At 40.8% G+C, this 27,862-nt stretch overlaps 1 protein-coding gene across 2 annotated transcripts; it reads left to right on the forward strand.

The window, feature by feature from the left end:
* Positions 1-3,058: 3,058 nt before the first annotated feature.
* Positions 3,059-27,556, forward strand: LOC136874815 (uncharacterized). 2 transcript variants are annotated; one of them, XM_067148492.2, is made up of 6 exons: positions 3,059-3,135; positions 6,025-6,109; positions 12,548-12,600; positions 15,977-16,130; positions 24,284-24,361; positions 27,431-27,556. In XM_067148492.2, exons 1-5 carry the CDS (start codon positions 3,082-3,084, stop codon positions 24,352-24,354), a joined length of 417 nt encoding a protein of 138 aa, XP_067004593.2. In that variant the 5' UTR covers positions 3,059-3,081; the 3' UTR covers positions 24,355-24,361; positions 27,431-27,556. The 2 variants fall into 2 exon arrangements, with proteins under 2 accessions (XP_067004593.2, XP_067004594.2); XM_067148493.2 differs by lacking the exon at positions 24,284-24,361 and having other exon boundaries at positions 27,431-27,551.
* The last annotated feature ends 306 nt before the right edge of the window (positions 27,557-27,862 follow it).

Raw genomic sequence — 27,862 nt, forward strand, 5'->3', positions numbered from 1 at the left:
TACACGCACGGCCAACTCGCCCGGTCCATTACAACGCATTAGTCCTTTAGCTCATTAGAGCGCATTAGTTCTTTAGCCTATTGGAGCCCTTTAGCCCACATTACCCCTTTACCCTGTAGCGCCCTTAAGCCGTTTAGCCCTTTAGTGCCTTTTAGCCCCATATAAGACCTTTAGAAAATTACAGTCTTTTAGCCCTTTAGTCCATTATGTCGTCTAGGCCTTTTAGCCTATTAGAGCTCTTTACACTTTTAGTGGCCTTTAGCACTTTAGTCTTTTAGTGCCCTTTAACCCATTAGAGCCTTTTAGTCATTTGACCTCTATAAGCTTCCTTAGCCCTTTAGCTTACTAGAGCCCTGCCCCTTTAGCCAATATAAGCCTTCTAGCCCTTTAAAACGCCTCTGGCTTACACGTGTCCTTTAGCTTTATATGCACTACTTCAGCCGAAGATTTAATTAGAGATCGTTCCAGTAACAGAATTAGCTGAAGCATACACGAATCGAACCCTTAACCGTGGACTAGAATTAGTCAGATAAGAGCAATATATGCGCTCTAGCCCTTGCGCCAACTTTCTTTTTCTCTCATTTTCCAATCCAGAGAATGTTAGACAAGATACACGAGAAGAGCTCTGCAAAAAGTAAGTAGAAGGAATGCCAGATTAGGCTATAGCCCGCTTTGTGCCAACCAATGCTGTAGTCTTACAAATCAGGGTAGTGTTCCAAGTCCATAGTACACGGAGTCAAAGCCGGGTTGGTCAGAGTTTTCATTGGTGTTAATTGTAACAGCATGCAATGTAATAATAATCAGTTGACTATATTCCTGACCAGGCTTTAATTACTAGCAGCTGTGTTCAAGGATATTCTTACATCACATTACCAGGTAGTTTCTCTGTATACGTCAGCTGATTCCTGAAACCGCGTGGCGGTGAGTACTTCATATCACGGCGACCTTACTGAGCAAGCGAGTATCCCCTTCACACGTTCTGATCTCATAATACTAACCGTAATTCACCTCCAAAATGTCTAACCTATTCTTTTTGCTATTTTGCTTTACGTCGCACCGACAGAGATAGGTCTTATGGCGACGATGGGACAGGAAATGCCTAGGAATGGGAAGGAAGCGGCCGTGGCCTTAATTAAGGTACAGCCCCAGCATTTGCCTGATATGAAAATGGGAAACCACGGAAAACCATCTTTAGGGCTGCCGACAGTGGGATTCGAACCTACTATCTCACGGATCGAAGCTCATAGCTGCGCACCCCTAACCGCACGGCCAACTCACCCGGTCCTCCAAAATTTCAGGCGGGTCATCACCCCCTCACCATACTACACCGTACTTACTGTACCTAGTTACCAAGCACGCTGTCTCTACGAGAGTGGGCAGCATCTCTTGTGTATGGGGAAGTGCGTGTTATTGAAGTGGAAGATAGTTCTCGAGTCAGAAGAGGTAAAATCTACAACCCAGCCGAACCCCCGTTTCCCTATCCAGAGAAGGTTAAACAAATAAAATAATACCAGACTCAGCTAAATGCCCCGTAGTCACCAACCCATGATTCCAAGAGGAAAGACTCTGAGTTCCCATTCTAGTCGCCTCCTATGGCAGTATTCCACAACCCTCGTCCACAGAGTAAATCAAGCCACATTTGGTACATCTTTCCACCACTGGCTGAGCTTGGGAATGGCAGCCGTTTTTAAGGAGGAGGCCACCGGATCCCCCAGATTATGTCGTCGAACCCCGACCCGAATCCCCAATCCCCGATTCCAGCCATGGCCGACAGCATTGCCCCTGCGCTAGCTACCTTGAGTTAATCCCATACGACCGATGTATAGCGGCCATCTTGACCACTATCCCCTTGGCCAGAAGCTCCATTTTATAACTACTGGCCAGGAAGAAAAGGAAAAAGAAAACAAAATCAGAACACGGAGAACAGTATAATATTCCTGTGGTTAGCATAGATTGGGCTCGAAATGTCCCCCTTCAAATTTCGTACACATTTTAACTTACGCAGTAGTTATTTTATGGTGGCAGCAATAGTGGGTGAATGATGTGTTATGTGCTCTGAGCAGCGCCCTTATAAGCACACCTAGTGTCCATGTCGGTCGTTATGCCAATTTACATGTGACCCCACAAATAACTATCTAAAGGTGAGGGATCCAGTGATCCTGAGGCCAGCGTTGACGTCCACCAGGAACTATCCAGTCATTTGGATTTAGTTGGTTTAACGTTTTCATGCGTCGTGTATTTTCTAAATGATTTTAATATATCCTATCACAGAAATGATCACCTAAATTTACCAATGCTAGCCTTATCTCTCTCGTTAACTATAGTATTTGTACTAAGATATGGCGGGTAAAATCCATAAAGAATTCAACAAGGAGAATGTTCTTAGAATGATGCACACATACACATTACATATTTTCTCTGATGATCTCCATATTGGTCACCCTATTCTTAATGACTGATGGATACAGGCAGCGTGATTTGCTATAGATTTTCCAGCTGGACAGCCGAGTTTCGATTCCGAGTTGGAATTTTCTCCTAAAAACTCACATGGTGTCTGGAAGGTCGTCTGTCCTTAAACTTGAGGCGAAAACTGAAAATGAACCAGGTGCTCCAGCGAACCCAAAAATGCCTGGAATAAGCTGAAGAAAGTTCGTTCGTTTGTTTGTTTGTTCAGCCTTGAAAATAAACTAAAGGTCAAAAATTGATGATAGTCTTGATTCTACAATTTATCTTTTGTTTATCTATTTACGTAAAATATGAATATTCAATCGACCACTTTTATCGTCATATTTTTCGAGTTCTAAGCTTCTAGTACTTCGATAAGTAAGGAATTATCTAAAGAAATTACTTTATCAAAACGTCATTCAGTGCAGACGGATAAAGGATATTCAAACTGCAATTAAAATTCATTGTTCGTATTTGAGTAATCGTAATTTATCTGCTAAATTTTCTGTTGTTCATTGTTCGCTATATCAGTACAGAAAAGTACGTAGATTAGGACTGTTGGCCTACTTGTCGTTATCTCAGTTGTGATTAATTACATTCGTGTATATAAAAGTCCTGTGCTCAGTGACACAAAGCATGAACACCAACATGAACTTCTTTGTTGTCGCCTTCGTCCTCAGCGTCACTCTTGTGAGTATTTCAGCAATATAATTTTGTAGGCTACTGGATATTATGAGTATGAATGTACATATATCGCCATATGTATCTGGTTTGCAAAGAAACATGTAGTATCCCGCACTGGTGATAGATACGCAGGAAGGGAAGGGGTGGGGGCTGGAAATAAGAAAGTTTTTCACACACACACTATGTGGATCACTGTTTCTAATGCGTCTCTTCCATCGTTCTCTGTCTTTGGCTACTTCGACATTTTCCTTCAGGTCTTCTCACACCAGGCCCATTCACCTCTTCTTAGGTTGCCCACTCTCGTGCATGTAATCCTTTTACCGCATTGTCTCTGCTCTCACCTCTTGAATCTTCGCCGCAACGTTGGCAGTTCTCAGAGTGCCCCTTAAGTGATCATTTTGGAGACGATATTTTCTTTTGACACCACACATCCGTCGAAGTTTCCTTATCTCTGCCACCTCTAACTTGCTGAGGTACCGTTGCAATGGCTGGCGTGCGTTACGTCAAAGCTAGTCTCACGGTTATTCTGAACAATTTTCCTTTTATTACTGGCACCTTCCTATCGCAGAGCAATCCTGAAATTATAGGCACAGTGACAAACGACAGTACCATTTACAATAGTATTCCTAAATTCAAACCGTCATTATGGAGAAGTCTTCCTCGTAAACAGACAAGATTTTCTTGTGAAGTCGCGGAGCAAAGTTCACTGAAAAACGTAAAGAGTTTCACCTTTATTCTTGACACGGCTGAAGCCCCAACGCTTATTATCATGTCTATAAATTATGGGCCGTGAAAGCATCAATCTAAAAATCCTGGAATTTCTCTCCAGTTGTTCTATCCTGCTTGGATTCTGGGGGACTCTTTCCTTGATTATATCAGCAACCGACTTGAAGGTATCATTTCGGACTTTCAAGGTGGCAATTGTCCTTCTTCTACCTTAAAGCACGGACTTCGCTATTTAAATACTCACAAATTAAAAAGAGTTAGAATATACTGAACCTTTTGGTCCAAAGGGTTCAATACTTAGGTATTATTCAACCATGTTATATTAGTAATGAACATTGAAAACCTACCTACAACCTGTTTTCCAGTCTTTGACCGGGTCAGGGATGAAATTAATGAACCATATATAGGCTATTAGCACGATGGGGTCGCCACTCCCAAAAGTAATTAACATTCTCAAAATAAAATTATAACAACATGAAAGTATTGTTCATGACAACTGAAATGACGTTGTGACTGTTAATATACTTAGTCATAAACATTTTAAATTTTGTTTATTAATTCTCATTATGTTTAGTCCTCAGCCGAAGGCTGGTTGGATCCTCAACAGCTCCGCCATCAGCTGTCATAGATGGCCTAGGAATCACTGAAGAGGCGTACTAGGGAAATGAGGAGTGAGGTAGTTTCCCGTTGCTTTCCTCACCGAGCCAGAAGTTGCTATTACATATCAGTCTGCCAAGCCCACTGAAATGCATGCACCAACCGACCCTATGAGCAATATTTTCACACCATTCATAGCAGGGACTGGCTGCAGAAAGAATGGCATTACTAGCATCACTCATACCTCAGTCACTTTCATTTTGTCAAAGCCAAGGATAAAGCTGAGACAGATCAATGAAAGTAACAAGATTGCTCTAGCCCATACCAGAAGACATAGTGCACTGTAAACACTAGGTCCCGCCAGCAAAGGCATAATTCTCATTAATTTGATAGTATTTGAATTTCTTGTATAGCTAAGAAGATGTACACATTTCACCTTGGTGATCTGTGTGTGTTCTAAATTTTGTTACTCGTGCTCATCTGCACGTCTTTTCCACCACAGCGACAACTTTCTAATTATTCGTAAACTCATGAATGCGTATTTATTATTTATATTTACACAGTGATATAATTCGATGTGATTTTTGGAATATGAAGATCTCCATTCGATTGGTTGAAATATACAATTCTGTGTCAACTTTTCTTTTATGTTAGAAATTCTGTCCAACCGACTGAAATATTCTATCACGGTCTTAAAACCAAGATATCGGGTTCCAATTACGCAAGTAACGCAAAACGTAAAGCAGATTGGCAGAACAAAGAAGAGAGGCATCTATAGGACTATAAGTAAACAGACATACTCTCTATCACCTTCTCTGTAATCACAATAATGTAGTACAACTAATTCTCTCGATAGTCAGCCCTCTGGTATAGGTTCTTACCGGGAAGCCCCGGGTTCGATTTTCGGCCAAACCGGGGATTGTTAACTGGATCTAAGGCAGATTCGATGTCCATGGAGCCGAGGTGAGAACACTTTGACCGAGAGATAGCTGATCAAGAATAACGCCGAGAGGTTTCGCCGCGTTGACCACGAATCACCTCGTAATCTGAAGATTTTCGGGCTGAGCAGCGGTCGCTTCGTAGGCTAATGCCCGTCCGGACTGTGCTGCCATGGAGTTTGTTTTTGTTTTGTTTGCTAGTGGTCGCACTAACACATTGAATGTTTCCGGTGACGCAAGGATAGGAAAGGGTGGTGGTGACCTTAATTAAGGTGCAGTCCCAGCATTTGCCTAGTGTGGAAATGGGAAACAACGGAAAACCATCTTCAGGGCTGCCGACGGTCGGATTCAAACCCATCATCTCCCGAATGCAAGCTCACAGGTACGCGACCCTCACCGCACCGCCAACTCGCTCGGTTTGTTTGCAGTTCTCCCAATGACCGGGCCTTCCCGTAGACAAGACAAGCGGATAAAAACATTTCTCTTGTATGTCCGGGGAATGAGCATTGACCACAGTAGGAAGTCGGTATGAAATGAACGTTAAAAATGTTTGTGTTTGAGTGTTAGCTGTACGATCAATGACATTAGCTCTGTAATGCTCTTAATTTTTCACCTCTTTTGTTTTGTTTCGCAGGTGCTCGGCCAGAACAACCCTCGTTTCGAAGAGTACTTCAGGGGATCTGGACAGAAATGTAGACCTTATTCTGGGGCTGATGAAGGTGAGTTGTGTGTTTCACCTTCTGGGGAAAGATCTTTATAATATACTAACTCTACTAGCCATCTATCCGACTCGTTGGCTGAATGGTCAGCGTACTGGCCTTCGGTTCAGAGGGTCCCGGGTTCGATTCCCGGCCGGGTCGGGGATTTTAACCTTCATTGGTTAATTCCAATGGCCCGGGGGCTGGCTGTTTGTGCTGTCCCCAACATCCCTGCAACTCACACACCACATATAACACTATCCTCCATCACAATAACACGCAGTTACCTACACATGGCAGATGCCGCCCACCCTCATCGGAGGGTCTGCCTTACAAGGGCTGCACTCGGCTAGAAATAGCCACACGAAATTATTACTAGCCATCTCTGACGGGTTATTGAACAACTCATAACAAAGAGTTAACAGGAGATGCTAATTAAATAACACTCTGTTGAAAGGAGATATATTATCCTATGATTATGTTAGAGTCAAATGCTCCAAGAACAGGAATGTTTACAAATGAGAGCAGCCTGTTTTCAGTCATTTGACAGGACCAGGAATGGAATGAATCAAGCCCCCATGTAGCGGTGAGGATAGGAATCGTGCCGGCTGCCGAAACCTGACGCACTCCTCTGGGGAAATAAATAATGATTGACAAATGATTTGATATTGGAGAGTGTTGCTGGAATGAAAGATGACAAGGAAAGCCGGAGTACCCGGAGAAAAACCTGTCCCATCTCCACTTTGTCCAGCAGAAATCTCACATGGAGTGACCGGTATTTGAACCACGGAACCCAGCAGTGAGAGGCCGGCGCGCTGCCACCTGAGTCACGGAGGCGTTACAAATTAGGAAGAGTGTTTTAATAGAGTTATTTTGCTTTAGAATAAAGGTTATTATGCAGATAATATCGAAGGGGCAGTATCGAGGTCACGGCCTCATGTTTTGACGCAGAATATCGACTACGTGTTAGGTAGCGTTGTGCCACCTCCTGGGGGCGATCTGATGGTGAATGAACGTACCATTTCCACTTCTACTTCTATTATAACGTTCCAAATTCAAAAGTGATATTGTTTAAGAAGCCTTTCTTGTGGACAGTCGAGAATTCTTCTGAGGACGCAGAGCACAGTTTTCTGCAAAATGTTAAGAATTTCACCTTATTTTCTTGACACGGCATAAGCCCAAGAGCCTATAGAATTATATTTTACTCATCTTTTATCATTTTCAGCTTTTAGATACAGCTGATATTAGTAGAGAAATTTGGCACCCTTAAACATGCTACGCCACTGTATACTGATAAAATGACAAGACTGAACCCGTCGAAATTCGACGGATGTACTTTGTCAAAAATGCCATGGAAATAAACAGCAGATATGCATTAATAGAAATAATTTTTAATAGATAGTTTTCTGTATATGATAAATAACGTTTCTCGTATTAATAGGATTCAATTTCCATTTTAATGTACTTCTTTATGTACTACAATTGTAGCAGTATGACCTGTAGGCTAGAGTTAACACGTTAACATTATTGAAGGCAAGTACTCGAGCCACTGCAACACCTAACTCTCCATGAATACACACTGACTGGGGTAGAGATACCAATACGATCTAAAGTTTGCTCTTGTGCTTTGTTAATCGTCATACAAAAATCGTGGCGAATGGAAATTGAATGTTTTCATTCACAACATGAAATAAACTGTAAACTAATGCGTAACCTAAAATGTTGGGATTACTAGAAGCAACAATCTTGAAACCACTTCTGGGTTCCCAGATTTTAGCTTGAAACAAGGCTAACTACAATATCTTACATCGTAATATCAAAACCAAGATGGCGGAAATCATAGGGGAACAGCTGACCAAGAAGCTCGTAGCTAACAATTGTTTTAGATTAGGGCGTGACATAAATAACTTAATGTCAACGAGAAACCTTCTCATATTAATTTAAATTTCACCAGTAAATCCAAAGGTAAAATAAAAAAGTAGATAAGCCTACTTCGGAAAAAGTACCGGTACTTGAAATAATATATGCATTTTCTTATTTTGTAGTAGTTTTTATCGATTCCGAGAGCATAATCCTGAAGATTATCTTAGCTCCATCAAGTCAGGTTATTATTTTTACGACCACCAGTTAATGTCCAGAATAACCACCGTATGGATTATGTGCAGCCGCTCGATGGGCTGGGAGTAACTCAGTAAGGTGCTGCTGGAAGTTATGTGAAGAAGGATTAATAAGCGATCGAGGGAGTCAAATGAGCTCGAGTCCTGTGAACTAGGAACCAGAGAGGTGCTAGGAAGTCGTCATCGTGCTCTTCTGATCACTGCTGGACATTTCAATCCTTGGACATGTCGGATTGTGTTGCTTGAAGATTCCATTAGACCCGCAGAAGACCAACATGTATGGGTGTTCGTGATCTGAAAGGGTGGATTCATGAACAAGTCAGTTGAGAGTGCCTTCCAGATGGACGAATGACCCGAGAGAAGACCAAAAAATATTTTCCAGAGTGAAAACGTGCCTTACCAATTTGTCTTCTTCCAGCAATAGTTATAAAGTGTACATTTCCGCTGTATCTCACCTGACACGCGAAACGTCCACCCATGTGATGAAGAAGACGAGATACATTGGAGAAGGCCACCCTTCGACAATTATTGGAAGTCCAGTTCCGATATTGACGTGCAAACAAATTCCTTCTCAGTCTATGCACGTTCGTTAACATAAGTATAGTGATCATTCTTTTGCTTCGGAGCTCCATACATATTAGGAAATGTTAGGAATTGTGGAAATGATTTATTGGAAAACGTACTCTAAGGCAATCCCCTGGTTCACGTTGATGGTAAGTTACTCCACTGTAGGGAGTCATTTGATTCTCGCATACCTTCATATCCGATGTTCACTTTTCATATCAGCTGCTCGTGGTACTTCCCAGTTTCGATGTCAATTATTGGCAATGGTGCCAATTGTCCACTCAGAATTCACTTTCACTACAGCAGTCCACGAACCGTCCATAAACTGTGCTTCCATAAATACTGCCACCCTGCGCCAAAAGGTCGATAATCAATCCTTTTACAACTCGAATAAATTAACCATTTTTACCCGCAACTGCAACTAGTGACTTGTATGTAGACTTTATACTCAAAACATCAGCTCGCAACTTACGATGCACAGCACAGTGTAGGTACTACCGACGTTGAATAAAACGGACATAACAATGGAACTTGACTGTATAATTATATTGAGCCGTACCCTGACGGCCCATACGAGACAATCAGACATATATTTGCCATATTAAATAATTATATCGAGGTGGATCTCAGTCAGGCATTGGAAAAGTGGCAGATTAAAGAACAGTTGAGACCGGAAGTCCATGGAGACGTAAAGTCGCTGTATGTTGCGCGAAGCTTGTTTGCGACCGTGGTAAATATTCAGCTTTACCAGGAGTTAGCACATCTCGGCACGTGTAGAATTCGTTGGCCATGAGGAGTGACCAGCCAATTAGGAAGCGAGGGTGTGGCTAATATGAATTCTGGACCGCACCGAATTAAAATCCCAGGTTAACCAACATGGATATCTGTGTGAAGAATACATCGATATAGAGAAGTCAATTCTGTTAGTTGATGGGTTTTCCACAGGTCTGAAGGTGAGAAATAATAAGGAATACGCTATAGCAATTATCTGAGTCGTTATTAAGTCATCAGGTGTGTGTCTAATGTTAATTTTAATTAATATCAAAATCATTGTGGGTAATAAGCACGCTGATTGGATGAATATTTGAACATATGGGAAATCCCCTAGATACGACGGCGTTGGCTATGTTACTTAAGTGTCCCACTCATCGGGAGCGTCCTTCTTATTGTGTGAGTTGCCGTGAAGTGAACATCGTTCCATACTGCTCTTTTATCTGTGCGCGAATGCTGCCACGTGGGCAGAAATCTAAGAGTGGAAGATCTTGTGGACCAAAAACAGTGAATTTATTTGTGAAGAGTGCTACGTAAACTGGGTGCAGTGATGCAACAGACGGTAATGTTATCCGCAGACTGGTAATTGATTGAGAGACGCTCATCCGCATTGTACTTTCGGGTCGGTCGTGTATCGCGAAGGACTTTCGTATCGAAACGCGAGCCGCTCTAAATGACATTTAAACCCTAAACATTTTTGTATAGTGAATATTACGTGTGTTTTTTGCTGTTATATTAACGTTGGCATAAATTATAGCTGACAAGGGTTTATTCGGCACGTGCACGGTGAGCGGTGAAGAGGCATTTATTAGAAGTCTTGTGTGTTGCAGTGTACAGGAACTTACATCAAGAAGATGGCACCGCCTTTAGAAGAAAGAAGATTGTTTCCATGTGTTGAAAACGTGTTGAAGATGGAGTAGAGCACCACCATAGCAGGGATGTGAACTGCTACCGATGTCCAGGGAATTGCCAAGATAAGGAGCATGTTTTAATTAAATGGCATGTTATATGAATTACGATTAATACTAGTGAGGCTTAGTGTAGGGATTTTCTTTAATGTAATTTTTTGCCGGACGGCATGTGTTCATTTTACGTTTGTATTGCTGTAAATATGGATAGGAGGGGATCGCATGATTTCTCTATTTTTCTTTTACTTTACGATTAGTTAGATGGGATATTGAGGGAGATGTTAGGATTTTATTCGCTTTATTGGTGTCAAGTATGCATGTTACCCAGTTTCGGGTTATTCCTATGTTTTTTATGCTAGAGATAGAAGGATTAGATGGCCAAAATCATCCACTTTCCGAGTTACATACTTGCGGCGTTGAGACTAAATTTTACTTTTCCATTTAGAGAGATTAGTGATAGATAGGATGCATGATGCATGTACTTCAGGAGCTGTGACATGTGTGGAGCTGTATGTGCAACGTTGACTAGGAAAGATTCTTCTAATGTGAGTTGGAAACTGTTTCGTACAATGATTTGAGAGGGGATCGAACCCAGATTTATAATGAGAAAGGCTGATGAGATTACGAGATATACAAGAGGATTTAATGCATGCTGAAATATGAAGTTAATTATGCAGGAAAATGGCATGCCTGATGATGTTATAAGAATAGTGTGCAGCGAGAATAGGCCTGTGATTGTATTCTGAGAGATTATTGAGAATCAGAATTGACGTGTAATTAATGTCAGGCCAGTGAATATGATGTGTGTGTTGAATTATAATAGCATGCTGACAAGAAGTACGATTGTGTATGTGAATCTCCGAGCTGATGTTGAGATGCGAGCTCATCTTACAAGTTAGCTTATCAGCCGTGGTTATATAGACAGTGAGAAATGAGATGTTGTTTCTGTAATACAATCTTGTCGAAACAGTGACCAAGTCCTCAGAGCAGTGTTGAGTTTTAACATTTCTTTTCGTCCCAATGCAAAGCAGGAAATATGTGACAGATGAATGGCACTATCCGGTGCGCAAATGCAGAAGAGGAGCGCAATGTTGCCCATTGCTTTCCACGTGTTTATTAAAGTATATTATTTGTTTTCTCTTACAGCATGGTGTTTTGTGTAATTTCAGGTTGTTTTGATATGTTGTCTTGTTGTTTAATGGGGAACAGCCCGAGTGCTGAGTGAATGTTTGTGGTCAATCTAGCTCTTACCAGATCCTTTGGTGAACCGCGTTTCACGTCGAGTCAGTGTAGTATATAAGTTTTCCCCTTCCTAATCCAATGTAAATATTCGAGATATTTTAATTATGTTGTGATTATTGTAGATATAGCGTAGGGAAATGCCACTGGTATTTTTCGTAGTTCATATCATGTCCCATTGCGTCTTAATTCTCGTTTAAATATAATTATGGCGGCAACTTCCCTGAATTTCAATCCGTATTATGGTGATACTAAAAATCGTGCTACTCCATACGAATATGAACATGAATTTTGGACAATAATGTGAAGTTATTCCTAAGCTCACAAAGATTTTAATGTTATTTTGAACTTTCATTTTATCATTTATTTGATTTGCGTAATTCACGCTTGTTGTCCATATTTATTTCAATTTTATTTCAATGCAAAGTTCATACTCGTTTTATTATTTGGATTTTTATTTGTTATAGTATGATTCGGGGTTATTTTATGGAATAAACTCATCTTACCCCATATCAGTGTTTCTCGTTCGAGATAAACCTCCATTATTCCTCTCATATACTTATAGTTAAGTGATAAACTTCGACATTAAACTTACCCCCGACAATCAACCCACTCCTCTGCTCAACCCTGAGTTAGTCGGATGTTTAATCAGGAAATGGAGGCATCGTCCTAGAGGGTTATTACTCCTGGGCACGGTACAGTATATAGGTAGTATTCGGGGTTGACTGGATTGACGCAAGGAAAAGAATATTCTGAAATTAAAACGGAAATCTTTCATTTTCTGCTAAATAATTTTCTGAATTATATGAAATGGAAAAAACAATTATCTTTAATTGCTTATTTGCACTGTTCCATTTCAGATAACTTGAATACACTCCTTCAGTTTGGAAAGCTGACTACCAAAACCCAGGCTGTAAGTATTCCTAAATTTCAACTTTTAGAATGTTCACGACCTTCACCTGCAATAGTGGGAGCGAAGTACACTAATGTATGCACTATTTAAAGTTAAGCTTGAATTACCAGAGGAAGGGCTGTCCAGCTGAGGCGTGCTCGATTCACCCTCAAGGATATGGGTTTCATTACTCATCAGGAAGTTGAAATATAAGAAACAAGACTTCTGGAGTAATCAAGGGCCCAAGATTAACTATCCCTACACCAGAAATGAGTACCAGATTAATATCTGGGAACAAAGACAGCTGAGCATATAATTGACTGCTATCTCCTAGTTAGTGCCGAGGTTATGGAGAATGGAAGCCTTGATGTTCCACTGCTACAGAGATCTTCGTGGTGATTAAAGACAATGTACAGCCCTATGAAGTGCCTTGGCCTGACAAGACGAATTCCGCACAGCTAGATGGTCAACAAAGTCACGTGGTCAGCAAGACGACGTCTTCCAGGCTTTCTTGATCGGGTCCATTGCTGAATGAACTGCCTTCTAAGGTTCAAATCTTGGTTTAGCTAGGGATCGAATCTAGGGCTCTCTGGTAAGAGGCAAATACGTTACTCCTACACCTCCGTCTGAAAAATGCTGATATGACTTACTTAAATTAACCGTTCATGTATATAGAAGTGAATTGCGATATCTTGAAAACTGTGTAACCACTCTTGAGAAACACATATTGACTGAAATTGCTTTACCACTCCGAATAAGTTCACTTTCCACATATATGGGGTGAATATTCGTGATCAGAGCAGCGATTCGTTCTTCATTCGCTGCTCGTGGTGCAAGTTAATAGTCAGGCTTGTGAACTTTGATTATGACTACTTTTTAGAATGCATCATCGTCATAATCCTAGGTCTCTCTGTGGATCAGTGATAGAGTGTCGGTCCTCCGGATTCTAAGATCGTGGCTTAAAATCCGGCAGAGATAGTCTGATTTTTGAAGTGCGGAAAAACGTCCACTCGCTACTATGTGTCATAAGATGTCGGCATGTAAAAGGCCACTGGTGATACGTTTCAATTAATCAAACCTCAACTGTAGATCGCCCAGGAAGGATCCAGTTTACTGTGCGATTTTGGAGAGCAAAACAGAATGTCAAAATTGACGCGCAGTGAGCCTAACTGGTGTGCAATTAAATCAAAATGACTTCATACAGTAGCTGGGGCCGTATGATGGTGATATTTTTGCTAGTTGTTAAACGTCGCACTAACACATCAAAGGTAAAGGTTTCGGTTTCCGACGACGGAAGGATGGAATTGGGCTAGAATTGAGAAGGTAGCGGCCCTGGTGTGGAAACGGGAAACCACGGATAAAAAGCATCTTCAGGGCTGCGGATGGTGGGATTCGGTGGGTTGGCCGTGCGGTTAGGGTCGTCGAGGTGTGAGCTTGCATTCGGGAGATAGTGGGTTCGAAAACCATTGTTGGCAGGCCTGAAGATGTTCTTCCTTGGTTTCCCCATTTTCACACCAAGCAAATGCTGGGGATGTACCTTAATTAAGGCCACTGCCGCTTCTCCTCGTTTCAGATGAACAGCAATATATAACCGAGAAGTATAGAGAATTGCGCACAACTTCAGATTAGGAACTGTATCGTTCAATAAACTCTGTGGTCATCCCCATTCTGTCTCCTCTTTATTTAGCTTTATCGTTCTTCACGTTGTAGACTACCGCCACGTGCTTTCGTAGAGGAATGTCATTTTAACATGCCGTATTAACCGTTTGAATACAGGCATGTAACTTCGCAAAAAATATGAAGTAATCTTGAAATCGATTACCAATTTCCGTGCGAAGAATGAGTACATATGCTAGTGGATAAATATATTAACAGGAAAAGAGGTAAAATGTTCATCACGGCAATCGAGTGAGAGAAAGCTTTCGATTCGATGAGTAGATGGGCCGTCCTATATAAGCTGAGTCAGATCGGAATATCAAGAAGATGATAAGAGCTACTACGAAAACACATATTCGGAACTTAAATGTTCTGTCAACGTGAAGGGTGTGGAAGTAGTGGTAGAGATATTTTCAAAACTTGGTCTCAAACAGTATCGCAATCTACAGGTACTTTAATAATTTACTAAAATTGTGTTAGTTGGATTATCTTTAATATTTTGTATTATAACAATCTAACTGCACGTATTAATTATGATTACAAAAGGCCTACTCTTTCCCCTGTTGGAGATCATCGGTGTGTGGGAGAGAAAAGTATTATATTAATTAATTCATTCACTCATTCATTCATCAATTTTTTCAAAATTTTGCTAGATGTTTGACATCACACTAACACATCGAAGGTTTTCGCCGACGCAAGGGTTAGATTGGGCTAGGACTGGAAAGGAAGCAGCCGTGGCTTTAATTAAGGTACATTCCCAAATTTGCCTGGTGTGAAAGTAGGAAACGACGGGACACCATCTTCAGCGCTACATTCATCCATTCATATTCGTAAATCAGTAGATGAATTCTAGAGGAAGACAGTTCAGTTGATCTTCAGGTTGGGGGGGGGGGCGGGGGAGGGGAAGATTACCTGCGCAGGAGCTGATTACCTGCAAGGACCAGCCACTGGAAACTGTCAACACATTTAAACATTTAGGTGTTACCCGACGAATATCTTCTTCCTTCAAAGCCCACGTACAAGAAATAGCATCGACAGCAATAAAGGCAATATATGACATAAAGAATATACAGCGAGTATCAATTGAAACAGCTACGACCTTGTTATACGACAAAATATTGGCAACCTTGACATATGGCACTGAAATCACCTGGCCTACGATAACACTGAACGACATCCGCACCATAGAGAAGGTAAAAGGCTCAACTTTTGAAAGCTACTCTGGCTTGTCTGAATTCACTCCCTCAAGGTTTTTGTATGAACTTATAAGCGAAACATTCCTTCTTAAGGATCTCTAGACAAGGTGCTTTCTGCCATCTACTGGTAACTCGACGAACGTGTTGAATGAGAGGCTACGGAAGAGAATGGAGATATGGAGTGAGTTCTACTGTACAGATGCCATGCTGACTACAGACTGGAAACAAGCTAATTACGGCCTTAGACACCTTGTAACACGCTTCGGAGACCTCGGATTTCACTTCAAAATACCTTCAAACAAGCGAAATCACGAACCGTGCTCCAACGGCATCTGTGATCTGTGCAAGAAGCAGTATGATAGGTATGATGCCATGGTCTGTAAACATAGAGTAGACTCGCTATCAACATTTTGCTCAGAATAGTACATTCTGCACATCGTGCACAAGTCATATATTATTTTTAATATTATTATTTTATCCTTCAGCTATAAGTGTGCCTCCAGTTTAGTTACCAATGCATTAATTGTTGTGTTTATTGTTCGCAGTGCCTGGCTTACTGCACGCTAAACTCTGCTGGTTTACAAAATGGAACTGACTACGATGTAGAGAAGGGTGTGGAGCTTTATAAATACATTTACGAACAGGACGAGAAGAGATTCAAGTCTGCAGAGGCAACAGTTAAGATGTGTGTGGCTGATGGTAAGTTCACAGAAAGTCGAAAAGTCACAAGGACTTAATAGGAAACAACACATTATCTAAATTAAACATTTCTTGTATTCGCAGCCATAAAACAAAATCTTTTTGTTATTAGGCCGTGTGTGTATGCAGCGTTTTGCCATGTGCGTTCTATTGCTGTGATTTTTCGATCTACGGCTGTGAAAGACTTAATTGTCATTGCAACTCTATGTGGAGTACACATTTGTTGATAACGGAGGATTACTCCTTCTTTAGCAGGTTATCAATCCTTGTCTGCTAACTCGGCAGGGCTGTACAGACAATCGACTTGGCCAAAGAGAGGGCGTAACCCTCTAAGGGGCCCACCCCACCCCTTCAGGGCGGTGAATGAAAACTTTTGATGCATGTATAAGATAATGTAGACATTCGGTCGGCGGTTGCAGAGTAGGCTTCGACCTACAAGTGGCCACGGCTGGACATTGGTCCGACAGCTGTGCACTCTGACCGATCAACCGAGCGGAGGAGGCTCTACCGTGCTTCTACGCCTCTGCATTCGGAAGACGGAGAGGGGCTGGTCCCCACCGTCGGCTGTCCCGAGAATGATTGTCCATTCTCCTGCACTAAGCGAATACCGGGACAGTTCCAAGTATAGGCCACGGTCGCAAACCCCCTCACCTTCTCCGAAATCTCCTTCACTGTATCATTTCGCCCTGGCCTGAGAGACGGCGTTGCAGTCTAGGAGGTCCGCAGCCCCCTTCAGGGACGGAATGAAAATGTTTCAGTAGCAGACAGTCTGCGATTACTGGGAAGCGTCTTGGAGGGACGTGCCAGTCAAACTGATGAGCGCAAATGACATGTCCTTGCCAAAACACTGTGCATACAAACGGCTGAAGAACCACAAGCTTGGTCCTATTGCTGTGATATTTCGATGTGCGGCTGTGAAATACTTAATTAGCATTTTTCTACATTTTAAAAATTAAATGTAGATCCTTTAGAGAAGGTGATAAATGCGTGGCTTAGGTTAGGTTCGAATTCTGGTTTATACTAGGGTGTATCCAGAATACCGTGGACAGCCATATGGCATCATACGAAAATCTTGGAACAGATCAAGCCGAAACTCTCCTTGGAAGGAAGTATAGTGAGACTAAATTTTTCCTACTTGGGCCGCATTATGAGAAACACCTCCACGGAAAAGTATGTCATCCTCGCAATGGTAGGTGGAAAAAAAGAAACCGGATAATTAACATTCCCATATTGATCATCAGACCAGAAAACTGATTCTATCAGCATACGCCATGATATGTGAGGCGTGAGATCCAGGCAGTGGGAAGGGTACGGAAAATTAAGCGATTGCCAAAGTGTTGTTGCAGAAGGGCAAGTGACCCGCGGTGTGGGCTGTAGGTCCTTCCTGCTGCACCCATTGTCATTGCAGTGGCAGGTTGCTGGTGACATTCAGTAGGCCTACTGTTTGATGTTCAAAGCATATTTATAATTTCAGTAGTTTGTTTCGGCGTATACTCTATTTGGTGGTATGAAATGTTAATGTAACGTACAATTAAGTCTTTCGGCAGCTTATCCCAAGCATTTCTGGATTAGTAGAGCCACTCTTGTATATATATATATATACATATGCCTGCGGTATGAAACACGTGATTTTCCAAGTGGAAATTTCAACCCGGGATCGACAGTGAATAAAAACTTGGGATATCCGGTAGAAAAACAGTAGTTAAGCCTCTACGATAATCACAGAGTGTGACCATGTTATGATACCTAGATATCGTAGTTGTCAGTCAGATAACTCAGAAATTATGCATGTCTGGACTCATGTTGATAAAACCTACTTTTTTCATGCAATGCCGTATTTTTTTTTTCGTTCAGTCAAAGTAAACGTCATTCTAGTTAATATTTCATAATATAATGAGCCTGTGAATTATTGAGTGTTCTTTGGTTATATATTCTCTTCATACCCTAAATCAATATTCAAGGACAAATACACGTTAATCTGTAAATGTCATTGTAATTCAATTTTCTATTTATTTAGGATGTGTTTTTAAAGTTTGTTTTAATTATTTCAGTGACTATTCAATTCTTTTTTTTTAAAGCAGTCATGACTGAGGTAAGGTAAGGGTTATTCTGCCCGAAGGCAGGTCCGAACCTCCGCAGAGGTGTTCCTGAGCCGGAGTTTACGTGCAGTAGGGTGGCCAGTTCCTTTCCGCTCCTCTATTCCCTTACCCCCCACCAACAGCGCGTGGCAAACCATCCAACTCCTGACCACGCCCAATGTTGCTTAACTTCGGAGATCTCATGAGGTCCGGTGTTTCAACACGGCTACGACCGTTGGCAGTCATGACTGAAATGATTTTCAATTTTAACCTTAAAATTTCCCCCATTTCCCCCCTTTCAAATCCTGTTATCAGCTTTCTCCTAACTCCATTTTGAAAGGTCTAAATGTCGGATTTAAAGGATAGCGGTAGGACTTCTATAGGGAAAGTCCGCGCTCCTTTCTTTCAAGTTGCCAAACAATATTGGTTTCAAAGGTTTCTCAGACTACCATTTCAATAATCCCGCTCATGTATATTTACCTTGTAGTAGGCCTAGGCTGTGCATAGGAGAAGAAAGAATTCTGAGCGAGCGACTTACAGTTCAGAGCAGTTTTAAAGCAAGTATATTTCTCATAATTTTCAATTGCAGTTTTCTAACTTAAATTATTTTCAACTCTTTTCCATGTACAAAATGCTCCTTGTGGCAGAGTTCTTATAAAATTCTCCTGAAATTTTCAGACCATGTTTCAGTAAGTACAGGAATTAAAAGTGGTTCTACATTTCAATATAATTTGAGTATTACCTTCATATTTTTGGTCTTAAAGAAGCACCAAGCTATATTTTTGCCTATTGTATGAATAATGAAAGTAAAAATCTTATATCTCCAATAGTTTGTATCTGACTGAAAAACCTAGATTTATTATTAAGTATATAAGTATTTCTGACAAGTCTGACAAATTATAGCCCAAAAATAATTAAAACTGTGCCAAAAGGAGCATTTTCCATGCAACACATAAAAAAAAATATTATGTGTTAATAACTTTTCAACAAATTAACTAATCAACAACTCCAATCAATCTTGTGTGGTGCTATATCTCATTAATATATGCTTGTGTTTTGAATTTGGTTGTAATAAGTGCTAAATTGTTGAAGTTCTAACTTTTAAACATGACTCCCCTTAAAGGGGAAACCACTTTCTTTTCACTTAGGACTTAGTTAATATATAATCTTTTAGCAGGCGAGTTGGCCGTGCGGTTAGGGGCACACAGCTGTGAACTTGCATTCGGGAGACAGTGGGTTCGAATCCCACTGTCGGCAGCCCTGAAGATGGTTTTCCGTGGTTTTCCATTTTCACACCAGGTATATGCTGGGGCTGTATTTTAATGAAGGCCACGGCCGCTTCCTTCCGATTCCTAGGCCTTTCCTATCCCATCGTCGCCATAAGACCTATCTGTGTCGGTGCGACGTAAGGCGAATTGCAAAAAATATATAATCTTTAAGATTTTTCGCCTGTCGAAACTAATGCACGATCAGGAAACACTAGAACATAGGCCTACCCTGAAAAGAAAACATTTCATTATTAACAGAATCTATTAGAAAATGTCTGGGAATAATCACTGTGTTTTATTTCCCAGGCTATTTCTAACAGATTCCGTTAATAATAAAATATTTTCCTTTCCAGGTATTTTCTAGTGTTTTCATATTATTGCGTTGGCGTATGGCTTTTAGTGCCGGGAGTGTCCGAGGACATGTTCGGCTCGCCAGATGCAGGTCTTTTGATTTGACACCCGTAGGTGACCTGCGCGTCGTGATGAGGATGAAATGATGATGAAGACGACACATACACCCAGCCCCCGTGCCAGCGAAATTAACCAATTAAGGTTAAAATTCCCGACCCTGCGGGGAATCGAACCCGGGACCCCTGTGACCAAAGGCCAGCACGCTAACCATTTAGCCATAGAGCCGGACATTATTGCGTTAATTTTGACTGACTAAAGAATTTAAAGATTATATATTAACATCCTATAACTCCTGGGCTGATGTTATTTCAGTGATAATGTCTTGTACAATAATATTGCTTACAGAGAACTAATCCGCAATGCCAGAATAGGATGATTGTTATGGTTACACAGCCCTTTCCAGCTATATTGGTGTTACGTATTAAAACAACCGATTTTTTTGGCATTATATTGAGACGAAAATCGCTAAACGGTTGACTTTCGTGTCAGTTCTTCCTATAGATTGTGAGCCGGACCAGTAATCTATCGTTGAAAGAGTTGAGCATTATGTTTTTGACTTAGTTCTCAATATTATTATTTTGTAGATATAAGTGTCATTAGGCCACGAATGGAACAGACCTGAGGACCACATACAAGGCCGAATAAAAAAATGTTCACGGAATAGCTCTGTTGTGCACCAACAGATTGGCACAACACGGCTCGCTAGCAGCTGTAGTAACGTTGAACCTCGTCCGACACCATGGCTAAATAGTTAGCGTGCTGGCTATTGGTTCAAGGGGTCGGGGATTTTAACTTTAGTTCGTTATTTTCACTGGCTCGGGGACTGGGTGTGTGTGTGTCGTCCTTAAATAGAAAATACAAGGAAAGAATGAGAAAAAAAGAAAAACACTAGTAATCAAAAAATAAAACCTTGATAAAGAAGTGAGCCGCCGGGATACATCGTTATGTTAACATCGGGAGTCTTTATGCTAATGTTTTTGTCAACATGTGTGTATGGTAGTCTCTGACTCCGTCATTAACAAAAACGGCAGAACAATGATCCAATGTGAAATTTTACGTTAAACTGGGAAAATCAGCCACAGAGACATTGAACATGTTTCGTCAAGCATGATTTGTATAGTTTTGTCTCAGGTTCGTAAATTCCAGACTCGCACCAGTAATGATGTTGGACGTGATCGTCCGCGGTACGGACCTTAGCGCACTGCGACGCAACATTCCTCCTGCTTAGGGGTCAGCGATTAGAAACCAATCTTATTATTAGAAGTGACAGGCTACATGTTCTGTTCCGACGTTAGGATTGTCTGCACTAACCCGTGTAATACACCAACAATGCCAACAACGTCGTTATTCGTCCTCATCCACAAGTTTCCGAATTCATTCCACATTTTCGAAGTTGTTGCTCGTCGAAATTCTTCCAGATCGGTCGTCGTCTTCAAGAGACGCTCTTCCGTATGTGAAGCGCCTGAGCCACTCAAAACACTGGGTACGACTCATTGCCTCGTCGTCATATGCTTGCCGAACAAAGTTCAATGTCTCTGTCGTCGATTCGCCCAGTTAAAGGGAGTCATAACTGAAGCTTGCCGAGCAATGTTCAATGTCTCTGTCGTCGATTCGCCCAGTTAAAGGGAGTCATAACTGAAGCTTGCCGAACAATGTTGAATGTCTCGGTCGTCGATTCGCCCAGTTAAAGGGAGTCATAACTGAAGCTTGCCGAACAATGTTCAGTGTCTCTGTCGTAGATTCGCCCAGTTAAAGGGAGTCATAACTGAAGCTTGCCGAACAATGTTCAGTGTCTCTGTCGTCGATTCGCCCAGTTAAAGGGAGTCATAACTGAAGCTTGCCGAACAATGTTCAGTGTCTCTGTCGTAGATTCGCCCAGTTAAAGGGAGTCATAACTGAAGCTTGCCGAACAATGTTCAATGTCTCTGTCGTCGATTCGCCCAGTTAAAGGGAGTCATAACTGAAGCTTGCCGAACAATGTTCAATGTCTCTGTCGTCGATTCGCCCAGTTAAAGGGAGTCATAACTGAAGCTTGCCGAACAATGTTCAGTGTCTCTGTCGTCGATTCGCCCAGTTAAAGGGAGTCATAACTGAAGCTTGCCGAACAATGTTCAGTGTCTCTGTCGTAGATTCGCCCAGTTAAAGGGAGTCATAACTGAAGCTTGCCGAACAATGTTCAGTGTCTCTGTCGTAGATTCGCCCAGTTAAAGGGAGTCATAACTGAAGCTTGCCGAACAATGTTCAGTGTCTCTGTCGTAGATTCGCCCAGTTAAAGGGAGTCATAACTGAAGCTTGCCGAACAATGTTCAGTGTCTCTGTCGTAGATTCGCTCAGTTAAAGGGAGTCATAACTGAAGCTTGCCGAACAATGTTCAATGTTTCTGTCGTCGATTCGCCCAGTTAAAGGGAGTCATAACTGAAGCTTGCCGAACAATGTTCAGTGTCTCTGTCGTAGATTCGCCCAGTTAAAGGGAGTCATAACTGAAGCTTGCCGAACAATGTTCAGTGTCTCTGTCGTCGATTCGCCCAGTTAAAGGGAGTCATAACTGAAATGTTGCGAATTTCAATTTTAACCTTAAAATTCCCCCCACTTCATCATTTGCCGGGCTGAGTGGCTCAGACGGTTAAGGCGCTGGCCTTGGCATGTTCGATCCTGGCTCAGTCCGGTGGTATTTGAAGGTGCCCAAATACGTCAGCCTCGTGTCAGTAGATTTACTGGCACGTAAAAGAACTCCTGCGGGACTAAATTCCGGCACCTCGGCGCCTCCGAAAACCGTAAAAGAGTAGTTAGTGGGACGTAAAACAAATAACATTATTATTACTTCATCATCTTTCAAATCCCATGATCAGCTTTCCCCGCCGCCATTTGTAAAGCTCTAAATTATTCATTCAATTGGCAAAAAGCTAGTTTCATGCTATTTTAGGTGCAAAACTGTTTGTATGTTGGGTACTCAGTCCGATGGCTGATTTGATCCTCCACAGTTCTGCCAACAGCTCTAAATTATCAGTTGAGTTTTACCTTCATATTTTTGCTCCTTTCAGTGGGATTGGCAGACTGATACGTAATAGCAACTTCTGGCTCGATGAAGAAAGTAACGGTAAACTATCTCACTCCTCATTTCCCTAGTATGCCTCTTCAGTGACGCCTAGGCTATCTGTGACAGCTGTTGGTGGAACTGTGGAGGATCAAATCAGCATTCGGGCTGAGTACCCAACATACAAACATTTTTGCTCCTAAAATAGCATAAAACTACCTTTTTGCCTATTGAATGAATAATCAAACATTGAAAAAATATAAACCCCCGATAGTTTATAGTTGACTAAAAAATCCGGAGTTGTTCTTAAATATATGAGTATTTTTGACAAGTGTGCAAAATTATAGCCCAAACAACTGAAAACTGTGCTGCAACGAGCATTTTCCATGCAACATATAAAAATAATTTGTCAAAACTACTTTGCAACCAATTAACTAACCATTTCCATATTTTGTGTGGAGATATACCTTATTAATATGTGCTTGTGTTTTAAATTAGGTTTTGATAATGGTTGATTGTAGAATTTCAAAATTTAAGTCATGACTTCCCATAAACGCAAAATTTCGGGTTGGCTCGTTGTTCCACCTTACTGTTCATGATGGAATCGCGGACTACTACACACACGTGTTAACAAAAACATTAGTATAAAAACTCCCGATGTTAACACAGCGATGTTCCTTGGCATACTGCCTTATCAAAATTGAAAGTAATTATTGTTAGCCTTATCTTGTACTGCCAACGGCCGTAGCCGTGTTGAAACACCGGATCCCGTGAGATCTCCGAAGTTAAGCAACATTGGGCGTGCTCCGGAGTTGGATGGGTTGCCACGCGCTGTTGGTGGGGGGTAAGGGAATGGAGGAGCGGAAAGGAACTGTCCACTCTACCGCACGTAAACTCCGGCTCAGGAACACCTCTGCGGAGGTTCGGACCTGGTTTCGGGCAGAATAACTCTTACCTTACCTATCTTGTACTGCCATCTTACTTTTTACAAAGCTAGTTCGGGAAAGGTTTGATCCAGCCTTGTGTGCGGATAAACTATACCTGCCAACTTTGATGTAGAAAAAGCAAGCCACTAGTAGATGCGGTCTTAACGACACTATTGTAACTCTAGTGGTCACAACCGGCTCTATAGCAGCGATAACACAGGTGTCCTTGTACTGGAATAGCTGGACGTTAAACCGTCTTGTCCGTCCACGCCGTCTAGTGAGTATGCATACCTTCCATGCGTTCTAAATGGCGATGTGAACGAACTTTTGTCCCCACCAGATATTTCTCCCCGGACATGGACTTCGGGACTGAGGAGGATATAGTCCATATTACCTTTTTATCTGATCATTAATAGCAGTTTAATTCCTTCCTCAGCACAAAAGCAGGGGCGTAATGATCCTTGCCACGCAGCAGAGGTCTTGTACAACTGCTTCAGGGATAATTAAACTGAAGGTAAGTTATCACAGGTTCATAAATATTTAATTTATCTAGAGATAGGTCTACACCTATTTTTCTGTATGTTCTCAATTTTCCCCTTCAGATTCAGTGACATAGTCTCTTAGTCGTTCCCAGGATAGTACATATTATCCCACTGAGGTCAATGGCATTTGAATATGCTAAAATGTGAAAAATCCAGCGAGAGAAAATTCAATTATCCAGAGGTCTGTTATGATCGTTAGCAGCTGGAAGAGACATTAAGAAAATTATTAATACAAGATGCAAAGTCCGTTGCGTGGAAAATATATAACGAGCTGTAGGAAAAAATGAACTTCGAGATTTCTCTGAGAAAAAACCACAACGCGCAAGTCGTTCTCGGATTTCCTAATGTAGAAAGAGTTGTGAATGCCACTTCAATGTTTCGATTGTAATGTAACTTACATGATTTGTGTGACCTTTTGGAAGCTTTATTGGCTGTTAGCTCTTTATACTGAAACATATACTAATCACGTCCTCTCGTGAGCAAGGCTCAAACCATGTATGTTGAGTCCTGAGCCCGGAGGGTGGTTGGATCCTGAACAGCTCCATGATCAGCTGTCTTAAAAAACCTAGGTGTCTCTGAAAAGGCGTAGTAGAGAAATAGTGAAATACCCAGTTGCTTTCCTTACTGTGTAAGAGGTTGATATTTACATATTAGTCTGTCAAGCCCACCGACCCTATGAGAAACACGTTCACACCATTAACGCTGAATGAATAATGTTCCTAATAACTCATTTTATTGCGCAATCACGTAATGTTCCGTCGTATACAATGGCCTTCATGATTCTCTCCTCCGCTGCAACTGACAACAGAAGGAACGCTTTCAGTAGCTTTCTTCAAACAAGTTACAGTATTATGGAACCAAGATACTTCAAAGAAGTATCAAAGAACCGAATAAAAAAGCCTCGGATATAATTGACGGGTAAAGAGATGGAGGTTTTTACACTTTTCTGATGATTTTTACCGAGAAACGAGCCTGCTTAACACTTTGTTAGAATTCAATAAGCCAGAGCTTTCGAATGACATAAAAGATGTTAAAATCGGTCCGGTAATACTCTACTAATAAGTGGAGCCCAGATTTTTTTTCTAGCCTGCACAGCAATTATCCTATAATTTTTGCTTAAAAATTAAGGGAACGATCCAGCAGAACTTCTCTTCTAGAACTTACGTTACTCTTGCTACATTACTGAAGAGAGGCCAAGGCGACACTTTCTTATAACCAAATTATATTATGATATTATTATTATTATTATTATTATTATTATTATTATTATTATTATTATTATTATTATTATTATTATTATTATTATTTGTATTTACAGGGGTTAGACAAGGCTGTAATCCTTCACCTTTGTAGCTCATAGTTTACGTAGTTCATCTACTAAAATCTATTAAGTGGCAGGAAGGGATTCAGTTACGTGAAAATGTAGTAAGAAATCTGGCCAATGCGGGCGACTTGGTCTTAATGGCAGATTGTGCCGAAAGCCTGCAGTCTAATATCTTGGAACTTGAAAATAGGTCCAGTGAGTATGGTATGAAAATGAACCTCTTGAAGACTAAACTGAAGTCAGTTGGTAAGAAATTCAAGACAATTTATTGAATGTCAGATAGGGGATACAATGTTGGAACAGGTAGCTAATTTCAGATATAAGATGTGTGTTCCCCAGGATGCTAATATAGTAAATGAGATTGAATCAAGGTGTAGTAAAGTTAATGCAGTGAGATCCTGTGTCAGGTATAAGTTTCTAGCATGTATGCCCTGATTAGACCACCATTGCCGTAATATTTAAATCATAGGAACATTTCGGCTAGCACTTGTAGCGAGAATACTTCAGAGATAAACCATTCCCACACGGACTGCAGCCGTAGTTAGTATCGTGCTCTCTTGCGCCGTCGAAGCATGTTCGATAGCGGTTCAATTAATTTCACAGACTGCAAGTTAAGTGGGCTATTTGCGAAATAAAACTGCCTACTGCAGGTCTTCGGTGAAGTATGCAACTTAATGCATGTCTACAAAAATACATGATCCTATGCCATTTTTCTGGTAATGGTAGATATGCGAATATGACCTTCTCTCGTGTTTGTGTTCCACTTCAAACACTGCCTTACGTCCTCTTCTGTTTATGGTAGACAGTGCAAGACCCAGTCTTCCTGTTTATCATAGATATTTGCAGTCCTCTTGTATTATGCTATTTCTAGGTGTGATGGAAATTTGGACTAAAATCACTCCTCAGTAGGATTAATCACTTAGAACACGATTCTTAGATTATGATTACAAACATCTCCATTCGAAAGGGTAAGCTTAAAAAGGGGCATGAAGTTAAAAGTCTTCATCATTCGACGCTTCCTACTTAGCAGGACATCTGATACATTAAAAATTGTACTCAATGCTACTGCATGTGTGACATTTTATAATCTAATGATTTAATCATTATACTGTCCATAATTCAAATATTAAACCAGACACGAACAGAAAAAGAAATGTTAACCCCGAGAAGGTTTAGTGAAGAAATGTCCTTGGAGATATTTACTTTAAATATAAGTTTTTCAATTTGTTGTTTTCAAGATTAGTTTTAAGAATAGAATACGGGGCTGAGTACCTAATATGATAGGGGACGGGATTTCGTAGTTCAAGTAACTGGGTTTTATCTCGTTTCAGTCTGGCAGTATTGGTGGTGTTGATAGATTTATTTCAACGCAAATTTAACTCCTTGGTATCTCAGAATACCTTGAAGGTATATAGTACGATATAAAACTATTATTATTATTATTATTATTATTATTATTATTATTATTATTATTATTATTATTATTATTATAGTAGGATACATATATTTTAATGTACTGCCACACAAATGAGTAGTGTGTTCTGGAACGTTACTGTTAATGGACAAACAAACGCATTAAGGAAATACTGATTCAAATGCTTTGCCACTTTACGGAAATGAACCTGAAGGTACCAGATATGTAGTGAATATGTCAGAACTTTACAATCCTCCCACTATGTATTCTGTTCTAATTTTTTTTTTTTTTTTTTCATTTCAGATTCTTTCGGAGTTTTGTCAAGAGTATGAATAATTGTAACCCCTTCCACAACAACGTTTGCAGTAATAGCACAGTTTTATAATTGTAGCTCCTTCCTATTAAATAAAAAAACGTTTAAAACATGGGCAGAGTTTTATAATTTTAGCATTTTACTTAGAAACAATAAAGTTTTAATCTAGCAGTGCCCACGGTTCCACCTGCACTGAATTCAGACTTTATTAGAAATAGTATTTCACAAACGTGTGTGGTAGGAAACGGCGTATTTCAATCTTGACTTTTACATTCGTGGCGATTCAGAAGGTATGTTGGGTGTGTCGAGAAGATCATTATAAAAAGAGGAATATTTCCGTCTTTTTCAATGTTTTAGCAGAAAGTCAGATAATTATTTCACAGTGTTGTCTCCGAATAGATTAGCACGCATATTGATCGCTT

Source organism: Anabrus simplex, chromosome 5 (assembly GCF_040414725.1).
Source record: "Anabrus simplex isolate iqAnaSimp1 chromosome 5, ASM4041472v1, whole genome shotgun sequence".
Taxonomy (NCBI): Eukaryota; Metazoa; Arthropoda; class Insecta; order Orthoptera; family Tettigoniidae; genus Anabrus; species Anabrus simplex.